General features: G+C 35.0%; 1 protein-coding gene across 2 annotated transcripts in view; it reads left to right on the plus strand.

Annotated features, from left to right (window-relative positions):
- The window catches only part of LOC150097094 (acyl carrier protein, mitochondrial-like), an 86,228-nt gene that overhangs the window by 54,299 nt on the left and 13,586 nt on the right, over nucleotides 1–18,343 (plus strand). The window contains exon 4 of one of the 2 annotated variants that reach the window (XM_090407316.1): nucleotides 12,622–12,744. In XM_090407316.1, the coding sequence (XP_090263442.1) occupies nucleotides 12,622–12,716 (95 nt within the window). In that variant the 3' untranslated portion in view covers nucleotides 12,717–12,744. The remainder of the gene's footprint in view (nucleotides 1–12,621; nucleotides 12,745–18,343) is intronic. The other variant, XM_090407315.1, reaches the window with a different exon arrangement.

The raw sequence follows: 18,343 nt of genomic DNA on the forward strand, positions 1-18,343 counted from the left end.
AACATGATATGGAGACTACTACTATGTCGAGAATAATCACTTTGACTTTCATATTACGGTCATTTGGTGTACAAACACATACATACACAGAGACAAACTACATTACAATTTAAACAGTATGCCAAAGTGACAGTGATTTGATTAACCATTCTACTGACCTGACCTCTAATGGAAAAAAAAAAACTTTTTTAGGAGAACTCCATAGAGAACCTATAGAACAAGTAAAATATTTCAGCTATTTAGGTGCAGTTTTAAGTGAAGATGACAAATTAAATTCAGAAATAAACAACAGAATAAGCAATGCTGGTATGGTGGGGAGCCAGTTGAACAAATTTATATGGAATAAGAGAGAAATTAGCCAAAACACCAAACTAACAGCATACATGACGGTGTCCAGACCAATTTTAAGTTATGGATCTGAGAGTTGGGTTAGAAATAAAGCACTTGATCAAACACTAGAGATGACATATATGAGAGTTCTGGGATCAGTTTGGGGAGTGAACAGATGTCATCAATGATAGAATCATATTAAAAATGATATTAGAAAGGAACTTGACATTGTTAGCATTCAAGAATGTGTGAGCAGGGCTTATTTATCTAAGGTAGTATAGACACTTAAATAGAATGGATGAGGAAAGGTTAACAAAAGTGATCTTTGATACCAAGATGACAGAAAAGAGATCCACAGGTAGACCAATGTCTAGGTGGATTGATTCAGTCAGAAATGTTAAATATGACAATATTGGAGTGTTGACAAGCAGTGGACTAATTTGGAGGAAAATTATTGATAGAAGACTCATAATAAAGTAAACTTAATCATGTAGGGCTGTCATACAGAGTTATAGTATCCTGAACATCCCTTGAGGGTATATATACAAGGACATTGATATGTTTATATATAAATATATTATGTATGTATATAGACATATACATTTTAATAAAATATATAAAAAGAAAACATAAACTTCAGGTTCTTTCCCCATGGAAAGAACCTGTAAACTTTGTGGGAAATATTAGATGGCTTAACCAATAAAAGGACAAATATTGCAGGTCATGAAAAATTATGAATATATAGTCGCAGACACCTTTAAAAATTAACAAAAAAAAAGATCAAAACTACAAACCAGTATGCAAGTTTAGCAAAGAATTAGGGGAGTGAACAGATGATATGAATCAGTGTCTGCACTGATTCATATCATCTGTTTTATCATTATTTTTATCATCTATATTATCATCATTTCAATTTCACTCTAGCATGAATGTCTATAATAAATAAAATAAAAACTAGGTGGTCAATTAGTTTTGTTGGTGTTGGCAATTATTTAATGGAGGGCTGAAGTGGCTTACCAAATCTATTTCTTCTTGGAAGTACTGTTTCTTGCTTATCTATTCCTTGCTTACCTACTCATATCATCACTAATAAACCATAACTCTTTGATATTTCATAAAGGTTATTATAAAATGAAACATTTTTAAAAAATTTTTTTATTCAAGGGAAAAAATTAAATGTAAATATTTAGAATTTAAGTGTGCTTTATAGATAAAGAGAAATGTAGAAAAGAAAAACAAAATGGAATGGAACTAGTAAACATGTACATAGATAGCCAGGTTTTTCTTTTCTACGGTTCTGTTTATCTATAAAGCACTCAAATTCTAAATCTTTGCATTTAATTTTTTCCCTTGAATAAAAATTTAAAAAAGTGTTTTATTATTTTATAATAATTCTTATGAAATACCAAATAGTTAGTTTATTAGTGCTATGAGTAGGTAAGCAAGGAATATATATGCCAGGAACAGTACTTCCAAAATTAAACAGATTTGGTAAACCTCAGCCAGTGGTGAGCTATGGAAATTTTAACAAAGGGCTCGCATCATCGAGCAAAAAAATGCCGTATTTCAATCTTGTGTACAAATTCCAATCAACATCTAAAGGCTATCATTTTTAAACAAATATTTCATGATCTAAACATGAAATATTTGCACACAATCAACTGTGTTAATTTATCTTACATAAGAAAAATATTTTTTAACTATCAAAATATCATAAGATTGAAATCTTTTATAAAACATTTGATTGGCTACTGGTTTTACCATACGAGAAGGGTAAAGATAGCGCATGTGCTTATTTTATTTTCAAACTTGGGCGCATTCGTTATAGAGGAGTGTAAACAATAATTCCAAATAATCTATACACTGCCGAATAGACTAATTTTTGTTAGGTTACCGTATGAGTTTGTTGCTTAATATGTTTCAAAAAAAAATTTTTTTTTTGTTTGAAAAAATAAAAAAGCAAACTAGAAGAACAAGGGACTCGCAAATTTGAGAAAAATTTAACAAGGGGCTCGAGCGAGCCCCTTATAGCTCACCACTGACTTCAGCCCTCCATTAAATAAGTGTTGTCAACACCAACAAAAATAATTGACCACCTAGTTTTTATTTTATTTATTATAGACATTCATGCTGGAGGAAAATTGAAATGATGATAAAAATAATGATAAAACAGATGATATGAATCAGTTCAAACACTGATTCATATAATCTGTTCACTCCCGTAATTCTTTGCTAAACTTGCATATAGGTCTGTAGTTTTGATCACTTTTTGTTAATTTGTAAAGGTGTCTCTGTGACTATATATTCATAATCGTTGATGACTTGCAACATTTGACCTTTTATTGGTTAAGCCATCTAATATTTTCCCTTAAGTTTACAGGTTCTTTCCCTGGGGAAAGAACCTCAAGTTTAAGTTTTCTTTTTATATATTTTATTAACATGTAGTACACACACACACACACACACACACACGTGTGTGTGTGTGTGTCCATACATATGTTTATATATAAACACATCATTAATGTTCTCATATGTACAGGATACTATATTTAGAATAGCATTGTATCTATAGAATTTCATATGAGATTTTTAGTAGTTATAGGAAGTGTGTTGTTGTAATGGTGGTTTGTTGAAAGTTGACTCTCTCACATAGCTTAAATGATTTTAAGAATGTTACATGTGAATCAATTGATTGCTCTTTTGTTTAAAGGATGGTTAATTTTGTTTTTTATGTGGACCTTGTCTTTATTAAGGTAGGGAGAAAATAGTTTTAAGTCTTGCATTTTAAGTTAATTTGACAAATATCTTAAAAACCTCTCTATATAAATAACTTTTGCAGACAAATTAACAAACTGGTTTTCTTTTAATTAAAGAATTGATTCCACTTTAGCTTAGCACTGCTCTCACATTCAAGAATGTATGCTAATAAGTTCCTTTTACTATTCTCATTTTTAATATGTTCCTGCCTTTGATAGCATCTGTTCACTCCCTTAATTTTCTTCAATTTTGTCATATACATATACAGTTAAGTAGTGAGACAACAATTATTATATCAAAACAAAGAACTATATTTGGAATTGTCAATTACAGATTCAAAATAATCTCCTTCCAACAACAACACACTGTTTACATCTGTCGTACAGGTGTTTGAAGGCACGGTGGAACATCTGAATGGGAATCTCCTTCAGTATCTGGTCACATCACGTTGGGTGTCCTCAATGTCACTGAAATGCTCCCCTTTCAAAGCACACTTCATCTTTGGGAAGAGGATAAAGTCTGTGGGAGCCAAATCTGGCAAATAGCGTGGGGGGGGGGTTTGATCACACAAACAGTATGCAGGTGCATTGTTGTGGAACAGTTCTTTCCTGATATGTTGCATGCAGGTGTACAGACATTGCATACTCCTATATAATACTGACCATTCACTACGGTACCCTGAGGAACAAATAGGTGGTGGATAATTCCAGCAGTGTCAAAAAAAAACGGTGACCATTACCTTGACGTGTAGTTTTTGCAAAAGAACCCACAGAAGGTTCTGCTAAGGTAGAAGTGGAGGAATTTTTTGTGGTTTCAGAGAAAGCAACTGACTCAATGAAAAAGGAAAAGTTGGTCCTTGTTGGGGATCTAAACAGCAGAGTAGGAAATGATGGTCAGGCATATAAAAATATTTTGGGAAAATTTGGAGAAAAGTAAAGCTTATAATAATGGCAAATACCTTGGATTTCTGCTCAGGACATGGACTGGTTATTACTAACACTATGTTCCAACATAGAAATGTGCACAAATTCACATGGAGAGAAGAGGCAAGGAATAAGAAAAGTCTCATTGACTATGTTATTGTTGATAGTGATGTTTTATGAATGGTGCAGGACACTAGAGTGCACAGAGGATTTGAAATTGCAACTGATCACCATTAAGTCTTGAGCAGGATAAAATTGAATTTCATATTGAAAAGAAGAACATGTAAGAAAGTTTTAAAGAGATTGAAAGTTGAGCAACTCTCAGATGTGAACTGCAGACTAAAATACACAAACATCCTTCAAAAAAAATGAAAGCGTTTGAGAACAGTAACCAAACCTTGAATATTCATTAGCAAGCTCTGAAGAAAACATTGACTGATTCAGCCAGAGTGGCATGTGATGAGGTTGTCTGCAAAGATTTAAAAATCAGAAGTCCATGGTGGACACAAGAGGTTAAAGAAGCAGTGAAGGAAAAAGAAGGAAACATATCAAAAGTTCCTGTCAAAAAAGTCAGCTTGTGCTCTTAGAGAATACAGAGACAAATGTAAAACACTGTAAAACTAGCTAAACAAAAGTCATGGGAAGACTTTGGTAAGAACATAGAAAATAAATATCAAGAAGGTGGCAAAATAATCTGGAGGCTTTGAAAAAGCTCAGAAATGGAGGAAAGAGTGGAGTGCTGTAAAAGGAATTAGAGATGATAAAGGTGAAATGAAAACTGGTGAAAAAGATATCCTTTATGTATGGAGTAGTTATTTCGAAAAATTGCTAAATGAAACAATCAGTGACAGCACAGTAGTAAAAAACACTCAACAGGCATACAATCAGGAATACATATCCATACTTGAAGTAGAAAGCCATCAAAAGCCTGAAATGTGGAAAGGCAGCAGCAGTAGATGATATTTGACTAGAAATGCCAAGTATGGAGGTATAAAATTCTTAGTGGATGCACTGCATAGTTCAGAAGGCATGGAAGAGGGATGAATTCCAGATCATTGGAGTTGAGCTCTCATAGTAGTACCCATATATAAAAAGGGAAATGAAACTAAATGTAAAAATTACAGTATTATTTCCCCTACTCAGTGTTCCTGCTAAAATACTTGAGAAAGTATAATTGCACAAATATACTTGAGAGATGATTGAGAAGGATTGTAGAAAGGAAGCTTGGTGAAGAACAATCTGAATACAGGCCAAATAGAGGCTGTGAGAATCAACTTTTCACTTTATGATGGGCATATAACAAAGATCTATATTTAAGTTTTGTATATCTGGAAAAGGCATATGACAAGGTGACAAGAGAAAAGCAATTTAAAACACTAAAATTGTATGGTGTCAGTAGAGCATTATATCAAGCAATACTTAGTCTATTTGAGTTGTAAGTCAGCAGTTAGAATTGAAGTACAGGAAGATGGTTTTATGTTAAATCTGGTCTCAGACAAGGGTGTACATTTTCCCCTTTCTTATTTATTATCTATATGGATCACATGAAGGAAAGCAGTATTAAAATTGATATTAAAATTGGAGATGGTCTACAAGATTCCTTGAATGAATTGAATAACTGTTATAATAGATTTGGTATGAAGGTCAACAATAACAAGAGAATGAAAATAGGCAGAAGCAATGAAAATGTCGACTGTTATGAAAGAAGAACCTATAGATCAAGTGAAACATTTCAACTACTTGGCATGATTTTTAATGAAGATGGCAAATTAAATCAGGAAATAGACAACAGAAATAATAAAGCTGGTATGAAGTCATCATCATCAAATTCCTGCCATGTACCCTCAAGGGGTGTACAGGATATGATAGTACTACATGAAAAAAATTTCATCATTACTAACTTCCTATCTACAATTTTCCTCCAATTCAGTCTGTTACTTGTTAAGACTCCGACATTATCAGATCTTATATTTCTATTGTCTAAGGCACTTTGTACCGTATCAATCCAACTATATCTTCGTCTTCCTCTGGGTCGTTTTCCTGCCAACCTGGCAGAGAACACTTGTTTTGCTAATCTTTCTTCGCCCATTCTGTTTAAGTGACCATACCACGTGAAATTAGCTCTGCTAATGCATTCCTGGATGCTGACAATGTCAAGTTCTTTCCAATATCCTCGTTTTTAATGATATTGCCATTGATACCATCTGTTCATGTCTCTAATCTTTCTCAGTACTCTCATATCTGCAGTCTCTAGTCTTTGGTCAAGTGTTTTACTTCTGACCCAGCTCTCAGATCCATAAGTTAAAACTGGTTTAAACACCGATTATATCACTGGTTTGAACAGCTAATTTAGTGTTCCAACTAATTTCTCTCTTATTTCACATGAATTTATTCAATTGACTTCCCACCATACCAGCTTTGCTGATTCTGTTGTCTATTTCTATATTTAATTTACCATCTTCACTAAAAATCGTGCCTAAGTAGCTGAAATGTTTTACTTGTTCCACAGGATCTCCATTCACAACACAGTTGACATTTTCAATGATTCTGCCTATTTTCATTGTCTTTGTCTTTTTATTGCTGACCTTCATACCATATCTATTACAACAGTTATTCAATTTAGTCAGAGAATCTTGCAGACTTGTAGCGCATTTATTTAGAAGTATAACATTGTCCGCATAAAGCAAAGAGCTGACATTAACATCTCCAATTTTAAATTAGGTAATGAATAACAGAGGGGATAATGTACATCCTTGTCTCACACCAGATTTAACATTAACCCATCTTCCTATACTTCCTTCAATTCTAACTACTGACTTACAACTCAAATAAAGACTAAGTATTGCTTGATATAATGCTCCATTGACACTATATAACTGTAGCGTATTAAATAGCTTCTCTCTTGGCACCTTGTCATATGATTTTCCAAATCGACAAAACTTAAATACAGATCTTTGTTATATCCCCATGCTTTCTCGACTATTTGTCGTAAAGTGAAGATCTGATCCAGTCAGCCTCTGTTTGGCCTGAATCCAGCTTGTTCTTCACCAAGCTTTTCTTCCACAATTCTTCTCAATCGTTTCTCAAGTATACTTGCATAGATCTTGTCAGGAACACTCAGTAGGGAAATACCTCTGTAATTCTTACATTCCGTTTTATTTCCCTTTTTATATATGGGTACTATTAGAGCTCTACTCTAATCATTGGGAATTCATCCCTCTGTCCAGGCTTTCTGAACTATGCAGTGCAGCCATTGTAAGACTTTTATACCACTATACTCAGCATTTCTGGTTGAATATCATCTACTCCTGCTGCCTTTCCACACTTTAAGCCTTTGATGGCTTTTTCTACTTCAAGTATGGATATGTATTCCTGACTGCATGCCTGGTGTGTTTTTTACCACTGTGCTGTCATCACTGCTTGTTTCATTTAGCAGTTTTTCAAAGTAATTACTCCATACTTCAAGGATATTTTTTCTTCCATTTTCATGTCACCTTCATCATCTCTAACTCCTTTCACAGCACTCTTTCCTCCATTCCTAAGCTTCTTCAACAACCTCCAGAATATTTTGCCACCTTCGTGATATTTATTTTCGATATTCTTGCCAAAGTCCTCCCATGACTTTTGTTTAGCTAGTTTTACACAGTGTTTAGCATTCTTGCATTTGTCTCTGTATTCTCTAAGAGCACAAGCTGACTTATTTGTCAGGAACTTTTGATATGCTTTCTTCTTTTCCTTCACTGCCTCTTTAACTTCCTGTGTCCACCATGGAGTTCTAATTTTTCTATCCTTGCAGACAACTTCACCACATGCCTCTCTAGCTGAATCAATCAGGGTTTTCTTCAAGGCTTGCCACTGAATCTCCAAGGTTTGATTCCTGTTCTCAAACTCCCTCATTTTTTCTTCAATAATCTTTGTGTATTTTAGTCTACAGTTCACATCTGAGAGCCTCAACCTTGATTTGCTTTAAAACTTTCTTACATGATATTCTTTTCAATATGAAAATCAATTTTATCCTGTGCAAGACTAAATAGTAATCACTTCCAATTTCAAATCCTCTGTACACTCTGGTGTTCTGCACCTGGAAGAAAACATCACTATTTACAATAACATAGTCAGTGAGACTTCTTATTCCTTGCCTCTTCTCTCCATGTGAATTTGTGCACATTTTTATGTTGGAACATGGTGTTAGTAATAACCAGTCCATGGCCTGAGCAGAAATCCAACAGATATTTGCCATTATTATTAGCTTTGCTCTTTTCTCCAAATTTTCCCAAGATATTTTTTTCTATGTCTCACAATCATTTCCTACTCTGCTATTTAGATCCCCAACAAGGACCAACTTTTCCTTTTTCATTGTGTCAGTTGCTTTTTCTATAGCCTCAAAAAAATTCCTCCCCTTCTACCTTAGTAGAACCTTCTGTGGGACCATAGGCACAAATAAGTCTCATTGTCCAGTTCCCCATTCTCATATTTTCCCATATTATTCTACATGAGACTGACTGCCATTCAAGAAGATTAACCTTGTATTTTGGTATGAAGTCAACTGAATAAATTTATATGGAATAAGAATGAAATTAATTGTATACAAGACAGTGTTCAAACCAATTTTAACTTGTGGATCTGAGAGCTGGGGGTTAAAAATAAAAGACATGACCAAAGACTAGAGACCACAGATATGAGTCCTGAGAAAGATTAGGGGCATCGGTGGCAATATCATATTAAAAATGAGGATATTAGGAAAGAACTTGACATTACTAGCATAGAGGAATGTGTTAGCAGAGCTAATCTCAAGTGGTTTTGTCACTTAATCAGAATGGGAATGGAAAGATTAGCAAAACAAGTGTTCTCTGCCAGGTTTGCAGAAAAAAGACCAAGATATAAGTGGATTGATACAGTAAAAAGTGCCTTAGAAGATAGAAATATAAGATCTGATAACGTTGGGTTCTTGACAGGTAATAGATTTATTTGGAGGAAAATTGTAGATAGGAAGTTAGCAATAATGTAAGTTTGTCCTGTAGTACTATCATATCCTGTTTGCCCCATGAGGATACATATCAGGAAATTGATGATACATTTGTCTCCTGCTAATATTACTTAATTCACATTTTTATTTATTATATGTATTTTGTGATTGATTATAAAATTCAATATTATCTTCTTCTCTTCCTTCCTCTTGGACATATAAACCAATTATTGTTAAATAATCTTTGTCCATTTTTATCATAGTTTCTATTATTTGTTCATGCCATAATTTATAATATAATATTTTAAATGTTTCGAAAGGAAATTATGAATCTAAATCATGACACCTGCTTGTGCTCTTCTGTCAATTCTACTATATATTACATTAAAATTTTCAGTTCTTGTATTTCTTTTTTTCTTTCAGTGATTATTGCTATTTGAAAATTTATTTTCAAATATCATGTATATTTCATTTAAGTCTTTTAAATAATTGGTATAAGACCAAATATGAAGACTCAAGGAAACTAGATTATGATGGTAGAAATTTTGAGAATCCATGTGTAAGAGAAACTAAGCACCAATGACCGTTAATGATACAAATGTGCATAATTATGAAAATGATTGATGAAAGGATGATTGCCTGCTCTTTGGTTCAGATTTATTAAGTATGTGCAAGAATATCGGCATAAGTGAGTCATTAGATTACAAATAGAGATCTGTAAGTTATCCAGTAGGGTTTGTAGTCCAACAGATTGCAGAGGTGAATATACAAAAAAGAAGAATATACGAAAGAAGACCTGTTAATTCAGGGGTCGCCAAAGTTATTTGCCCTTCGACCCCTTCAAGAGTTTCTTGACTTGTTATCAACTCCCTATATTTTGCTATTATGTAATTATAATAGGACAAGCAAAAAAAGATGCTTATGTGAGTTTTTAGATTGTTTATTTTATAGTTAATGTTTATTGTATGTATAATATAGTATATAAAGGGTGTCCCAAAATTCACGCAAGAAATAATTTTGATAGAAAACACAGGTTTTTAATTAAAAATTGTAATTTCTTATTGATAAAGTATACAGTATAGGGTTATGCATGGAATGGCATATCAGGTAAATGGCCTCCACGGCTTTGTTGGCACATACGCACACTTTTGTCGAAATTTTCCATGACCGTTTTGCATAAATGTGGCTGAATTTCGTTGATACAGCGCTCAATCAATTTCCTCCTTCAAGGCGTGGGTGGTCGTGGGCTTGTTGGCATAAACCTTAGACTTCAAAAAACCCCAAAGAAAAAAGTCCAATGGCATTAAGTCACATGATCTGAGCGGCCAATTCTGATCACCAAAACGGGAAATTACACAACCAGGAAATGACTCATGCAGTAATTGAATTGTTTCTCAGGCTGTATGGCATGTGGCACCTTGTTGAAACCTCGTGTCGTCCACATCCATATCTTGCAATTTAGGCACAAAAAAGTGGATTATCATGTCGTGATAGCGAGCACCATTAACTGTTATTGCCTTACCAGCCGCATTTTCGAAGAAGAATGGATTGATGATGCCTTCAGCCCAAAATCTGCACCAAAGTGACACGTTGTGGATGCATTTGTTTCTCAACAATCACTCGCGGATTTTCTGAACCCCAAATGCAACAATTTTGTCGATTAACGAAGCCATCAAGATGAAAATGAGCCTCATCGCTGAAGATGATTTTGTTCGAAAAATAAGCATCCACTTGTTGTTGTTCCATAGTCCATTCAACGAACTCTCTTCACCGTGTGTGGTCTGTAGGCTTCAGTTCTTGAGTCATTTGAACTTTGTAAGCATAAAGATGCAAATCTTTCGTGAGAAAACGCTGTAGAGAGCTTCTCGAAATGCCCAATTCAAGACCACAGTGCCGAATTGATGTTCCTGGACTCTCAGCAACACTCTCATGAACTACTTCGATGTTTTCTGTTGAACGACTTGTTGAAGGACGGCCAGAGTGTGTAAGATCACTAATTGATCCGGTTTCCTTGAATTTTTTAATTAATCTTTTCACAGTTAAAGTTAAATGACTATTCCGACCATATTTTGTACGAAAATTGCGAACTGTAGCTGCCAAACCTTCATTATTTTTAAAATATTGCTCAACAATGAAAATGCGTTGTTCTTTCGTGTAGCGCTCCATTTTTAATAACCCTGAACTGTCAGCTGTCACGCTGTCTTTTTTTTTTTTTACTCGTTGGCACCACTTTACCGCATAAATGGTGCTAAATTTAAATCTTGCGTGAATTTTGGGACGCCCTGTATTATTATATTACTATTACTACTATTATTACTATCACCAGTAATATCGCTTGTATTACTAGTGATATTACTGGTATTACTACCAGTAATATCACTAGAGAAGTTCAACATAGAGAAGTTTAGTTCATGAATGAATAACGATTGAATTATAATATGTATGTTGATGAATTTTAGAACATTAACACTCACTTGTATGTCGATGTGCAAAAATGAGACTGGGATCGAATACTTGTATCAGTAAATAAGAACCACGCAAGTGTTGCAATCTCGCTCCCACTGCGCCGGCCGGCGCAGTGGGAGTGAGATTGCAAAATTACGTATTTACCAATAAACATCCGTTTATTGGTAAATACGTAATTTTGGCCTACTTGATTGGCCTCAGTAACTATTTTCATGACCTTACTCCATCTTACAGGTCCTATTCCTGGACCTGTAAGATGGAGGTACTGATCCCACGATTCACTCTTAATTGCGTTGTCATTACCTCCATGTCTTTTGTCATGGAGGTAATCCAAGTTAACCGAATTAAATATTACCCATACAATGATGTCTTATATTTTTCTGTTGAACCCTGAGCCTGAATCGACCCCTAACAATGTCATATCGACCCCTTTGGCGACCACTGAGCTAATTGAATGCAGAAGTTTGGGAATGAAAAAAAATAAGAACACAGATTGGAATAAGGATGTTAGTTGTGTCAGTGAGAATGTTATGATGAGTAGGCCACATCTTGAGAATGAAAAGCCCAGGAAAGCTGTGGATATGAATTTCAAAGAGGAGAGATGATCAAGAAACTAATTTCAGCTTTCTTAAATCTTTGTCATGAAATTGGTTAAATGTTTAATCAGTTTGGTCTTTTCATTATTTATAATTCATTTATCATCAGTTATCCTAAATTCCTTCATATTTCATAATTATTAGGAAAATGCTCTGTGTAATCTTTCATTGTTATGTTGTTATCAACCATTTTTCTTTTATTGTCGAAAATACGATTGAGTCGACTCGTACGTTTGTATCATTTAGCAGTCACTTACAGAGACTGCACATAAACTTTTCAGATGATTATAAAATTTAGTGTTAAATGAGCATGATTTTATTTTGGATAGAATTTGATGTTTTTGAAGTCATGGAAATTTTATGAAAACGTAAGAATGGGTTTAAAAAAGCAATGCTCGTCATTTGTTTTATTTTTTATGTTATTGTTAAAGTTAGGTGTCTAAAAAAAATATCGTCTAATTTGTCTGTCTTATTATGACTATTTATTTTATATCATCTTTTCCTGGAAGAGTTAAGCTACATTTTTATTTTATCAGGTATTGTTTTGCTACGCACTTATTTATTTTTTTTCCCTTTCTGTTAGGATTTGAAATTCCTGATACTGATGCCGAGAAACTTCTTCGACCTCAGGATATTGTAAAATATATTGCAGATAAAGAAGAAATTAGTAATCAGTGAGGCAAGTACAGTTTTGTTGCTGAAGGTGGTTAGTATTCATATTATTCATTGTAGTGATTTTATACAGAATTAGCAAAAAAGCAATTCAGAATACAAAACTTATTGTCATTCCACTTCTGAAAGAATAGGGTGATGATCACTCCTTTTTTGTGCATAAGGGAAAATAAGTTTAGTTGAAAAAGAAGTGGGATTTAGAACTAATTAGTCTGCAATCACTTTTCAGTGAATGTAACTTAAATTGGTTTATTTTTTTACAACATAATATCCATATCTTTTGTCCCTTCCATGCATTCAGCTTTTTATGCAGTGTCGTTGATGTTTCACATGATGCTTCATATTTGTTGATGAAGAGAACTTTATTATGTCGAAGAGAATTTTGGGTGTCCATCAACACCCAAAATTCTCTTCAACATAATAAAGCATTCTGCAGGCTGGCTATCAGATAGCACATAAGCCTGAACCTATAATTTACACTCCAGGAGGCTTTCTCATCTCTGCTTGGAGAATTTGAGGTTGTGTGTGTGTGGAGGGGGGAATGGAAGTATTGCTATTGAAGCCACATTATAATACATTTTTAGCAAAATAAAACAGGAACATGCAAACTAGATATATTGTATGCTTAATAATATGTGCATAAAAATTGAATTTGTTAAAACTTCAGCAGGCCTGGTTAGCCAAGTGGTTAGTGTATCCGCTCTCCAGCCAAAAGGTTACGGGTTCGACTCCACCGTGGGTATGGATGTTTGTGATTGTCTTTGAAAATATTAGTGGTGGTGAATTATTATTATTTGTGACACCTCCAAGGAGTCCGTAGACTCATCGTGGGAGGACACCTACTGTACAACTCTCCATCTTCACCATTACACCGAACCTCTACTACCAATCATCTAAATCAACGCCATCTACTGCCCACCGCCACCACAACTAGTATTTTTTTGTCTATAATTTCATGTGTTCTGAAGGGCTGATTTGTCTGTGTGTGCGGGATGAAAAACCAGAGTTTCTGGGAGAAAAAACCCTGCTATCTCCGTATGAGATCGGCTAACTCACCTTCAATTGAAAAAGTCAATATAAAGATTCCTCCCATCATTACGAGAATCGAACTTAGGCCTTTTTCACTGAAGGGTACACCATCCTGCTGCTCTTCCAATTGCACTATGGAGGATTCTAAAATGGCATTGGTGTAGTTGCAGTTTGTTGTACTTGGTGGATTGAGTGGTGGAGACAGTTGTAGAGTAAGTGCCCTCCCTCATTGAGTCTTTCGACTCCCTGAAGGAGTCACATAATAATAATAATATCATGTCCAATGTTAAAAGAGATCATTTAACTGCATTCAAAATATGAATCACAAGATTTGAGTCAGATATAGCTTGTGTCTTGGCCAAAGGTTGAGTTGACTGGAGAATGTACTGTTAAAGTTTTTAGTTATACACCTCCGAATCAAAAAATTAGAATAATCAAAGAAAATGTGTTGAATGATTTGCAATTCTAATTTCATAGAAAATAATTATTACCAGATATGAATTAGAATAATCTAAATCTATGTACTTTGTAGATTATATAATGTAAACACATAAAATCTAATATAAATTTTTTTTATGTTGAGCCCATACACAAGAGGTTGGTGGATCAACCTATAGTACATTAGTACTGTATCTGGGTAGTGGGTTGGGAAAGGAGGAACTTGTTTACATTTGATTTGAAAGACTATATAATGTATTCCTTGGGAAACACAACAGGGGGAAGACTATTCCACAATACAGCAGTTGCAGGGATGAAGGAAGAGGAAAAACTTGTTCTGTTTGTTTCGAGGTGCACTGTGAAGAGATGTTGAGCAGCAGATGCATGTGTTCCAATGAACTTAGTACTAAGTGGGGGAATTATTGATGATATTTCAGATGAGCATTTCCATGGAAATATTTGTAGAATATTGCAGAAACCAAGCATCTGTGCAAAAGTGGGAGGGGGGGTGAGTAGGTAAGAGATGGGTCGTTAATAAGTCAAATTGCTCTCCTCTGTATTGAGTCAGGCATTTTGAGGGAACCTTTAGGGACACCACCCTATATGTGAGAGCAGTATTCAATAACTGGGAAGATTTATGATTTGCATAATGTTAACAGCTGTTCAGAGATGAAGCAAAGTCTTCAGCGAAAGAGAAATCCTGGTTTGTTTTGAAGCTGAGGATGCAACGGTTGTGATGTGTTTATGCCGAGAGAGGTTTGATGTCAGGTTAATACCAAGAAGAGAAATCTCAGATTGTCTGGAAATTTGGGTATTGTCAAAAAGAATACTGGGAAAAGATGGTTCTTTTTTTTTTTTTTTTTTTTTTTTAATGAGAAATAGGAGAGAACTGGGTTTTATTGGCATTGAAATTAATGAGGTTATGTGAACCCCATTGGAGAATGGCTCAGAGATCAGAATTGAGAGCGGTGGTTGTTGATGTTCTGTAGGTTCAGGTGAGTTGTGTAAAGTAAGATTTATCAAATGAAAGGGAGGAGTGCAATGTACTGTCGTCTGCAAAACTGTGTATTGGGTTGAAGGTCAACTGAAGTAGGTCATTGATATATAGTAGGAAGATAGTTGGTGAGAGGATAGAACCTTGTGGACCCCCGGGATTAGTTGAATGTTGAGAGGATAAGGAACCATCTACCATCACACACAGTGTGCATCCAGACAGAAAGCTGGCAATTGAACTACAGAAGTCTTGAGACAGATCAAATGATGCTAGTTTGCTTAGTAAGCCTTTTTGCCACACCTGGTCAAAAGTATTGGAAATATCAAGTGCAACCACTTGAAATTTGCCAAACTTCTCCATGTCATTTGTCCAGAGATGGGTGACATATGTGAGCAGATCTCCTGTTGATCTACATTGCATACTGGCAGTCGTTTATTAGGTTGGTGCCTTCAATGTAGTGTAGGAGTTGGGAATCGATTATTTTTTCCATTACTTTAGACAAGACTAAGGTAAGCAAGATAGGGCAGTAGTTGGATGGCAGTGACTTCAGTATAAGCTCTAAAGGAGGATGGGGTTCTTGATTTGAGCCAGTTACGATTTGTTTGGTTTTTCATTTGTACAGCCTTGGCACATCTTTTGGAAAGCCAGGGTTTAATTAGGGAATGGTAGTTCAAAGTAGTGTGGTGAATGTGTTTCCATGCCGGTGAGGATTACTTTGGTGACAAGAAAACTGTTATTTGAAAACATTCACACAATTTGAATAATTTTTCTGATTGGTTTTAGGGAGAGCATAGAAAGAGATATATTTCAGTAGCTTCAGAACTGACTCGTGTATGAGGAGTAGTTTTCTCATGGATTTCAGTTAATCATTTGCTAATCAAGGGTCGAACAAGTGACATATTGGAAGCTAAGAAGTTTCATATAGTGTCTTTACACAAAGAAGGCCAAACTCAACAGTTTATAGCTAAGGAATTGAAATGTTCTAAATCAAGTATGAGTAGGGTATTGAGACAGTATTCTAATAACCGGAGTTTTCAAATTAATCGCTTCAATGGCAGTCAAAAGATAGTAACTACATTAAGAGATGAGAGGAGATTGAAGAATATTGTGAAGAAAAACTACTTCCAAAGTGTAAGGTATTTTCACAGAAAATAGATAGGTGTGAATGTGTCTAAATTTATGACATTGAGATGACTTCACAAATTGGGTTTTAAATCATGTGTGCCTAAGACGAAGCTGCTTATGACTTCCAAGCAAAAGGCAGCTAGATTGCGATGGTGTAAGCAAAGACTTGTTGTGCCAAGTGGACTGGAAAAAGGTACTTTTTAGTGATGAAAGTATGTTTTGTGTGTGCCATGATCATCAAGGGATATGTGTTTGGCATCTTAAGCAAGAAGCATTTGATAAAGAGTGCATGAAATGTTCTGTGAAATTCGCAACCTCTGTTTGATATAGGCTTGTATGACCACAGAGGGGTCCAGGTAGATTTAAACCCTCACCAGATTTAAACCCCATTGAGAATTTGTGGGGAATTATGAAGAAACATCTTCAAGAAGTTGTCCCAAGAGACAAATGAACTTGTTTCTAGTCTGCAGGCCATATGGGCATTTTTAATTTAAAAAAAAGCTGAACTGCTAGTAAACAATATGCCCAACCATTTACGAATGGTCATAAAAGCTAAGGGGGATACAACAAAGTACTAATTATCATGTTGTTTCCCTTTGACTGTAATTTTTATGCATTTATTTTCGCATTATTCTAACACAGTCATCCTTCGACTTGCATCCGTTCGAGTTACGTCCTTTCGAAGATACATCCGTGATCCTATTAGGAAATAAATGACATTTTTGGCTATACTTTCGAACAAGATGCAAGCGAGCGTAAGGTAAAGCATGCACAGTGGCAACAGTGCTTTCAGCAGCAACCTCTCTCAGCAGTCAGCATGTGTCTTCAACGGTTCCTCTGTTGGTTTTGTGTTTGAAAAATGGATTATTTGTGTATTAATCAATCATTATTTCATGATGGTTTGTGCAACATGGCCCTACACACACAATCAAAAAACCTAGTGAAGAATCACTGAAAAAGAGACATGTAGGGGCCACGTTGCACAAAACATCGCGAAATAATGAACGATTAATGTATTAATCGTTCATTATTTCGCGATGTTTTGTGCAACATGGCCCCTACACGCACAATCAAAAAAACCTAGTGAAGAATCACTGAAAAAGAGACGAGTAATTGATCTTTAAACGAAGTTGCAAGTTATAAAGCAACATGAAACTGGTAAGCCTGTCAATGTGATCGCACATGACTTCAGATGGTCTCATTCTACAGGACAACCATTTTGAAAAATAAGGATAAAATTGTAGAGGCTGTGAAAGAATCTAATGCCATTAAATCGACAAGGTCCCATCGGTGATATGGAAAAGCTACTTGCATCATGGATAGAGGACCTGAAGCAAAAGTGCATAATCCTTAGCATTATGACCATAACCGCTAAGGCACTAAGTCTCTTCAAGATGTTGAAGAAGAATAAAGTAGGACCCGATTACGACTACAAATTCAAAGCTTCTTCCGGTTGGTTCATGAGATTCAAGCAGCGTTTTGCGCTACATAATGTGAAAATGTATGGTGAATCTACAAATGCCATAGAAGGCTGCCAAAGAGTTTGTCGAGAAATTGGATAAAATTATTACGGAGGAAAATTATTTGCCAGAGCAAATTTTTAATATGGATGAGACGTCCTTCTTTTGGAAAAAAATATCCCAGCAGACATTCATCTACAAAAAGCTAAAATCTATTCCTGGTTTCAAAGCTCTTATTTTTATTTTTACGATTCTGCTAAGGGGTAATGTAACTGGATATAAACTGAAACTATTTGAGATATAGCACAGTGAGATCCACGAATCTTCAAAAACATTAGGAAGCATACTGCCAGTTCATTATCGGAGCAATAAGAAGTCATAGATAACTCAAAAATTGTTTGAGGATGCCTTAATCAACTGTTATGCGAGTTAAATAAAAAGCTATTGTGTGAAAGAAAATGTAGAATTTAAAATATTATTAATTTTAGATACTGCTCCAGATCTTATAGCGGTGATCTTTACCCAAGTTCAAGATCATGTTTCTCCCTTCAAATACTATTTCATTGATCCACCTGATGGATCAGGGA

Source organism: Typopeltis vanoorti, chromosome 17 (assembly GCF_054136105.1).
Source record: "Typopeltis vanoorti isolate ZY-2024b chromosome 17, IOZ_Tvanoo_1.0, whole genome shotgun sequence".
In the NCBI taxonomy this organism is placed as follows: Eukaryota; Metazoa; Arthropoda; class Arachnida; order Uropygi; family Thelyphonidae; genus Typopeltis; species Typopeltis vanoorti.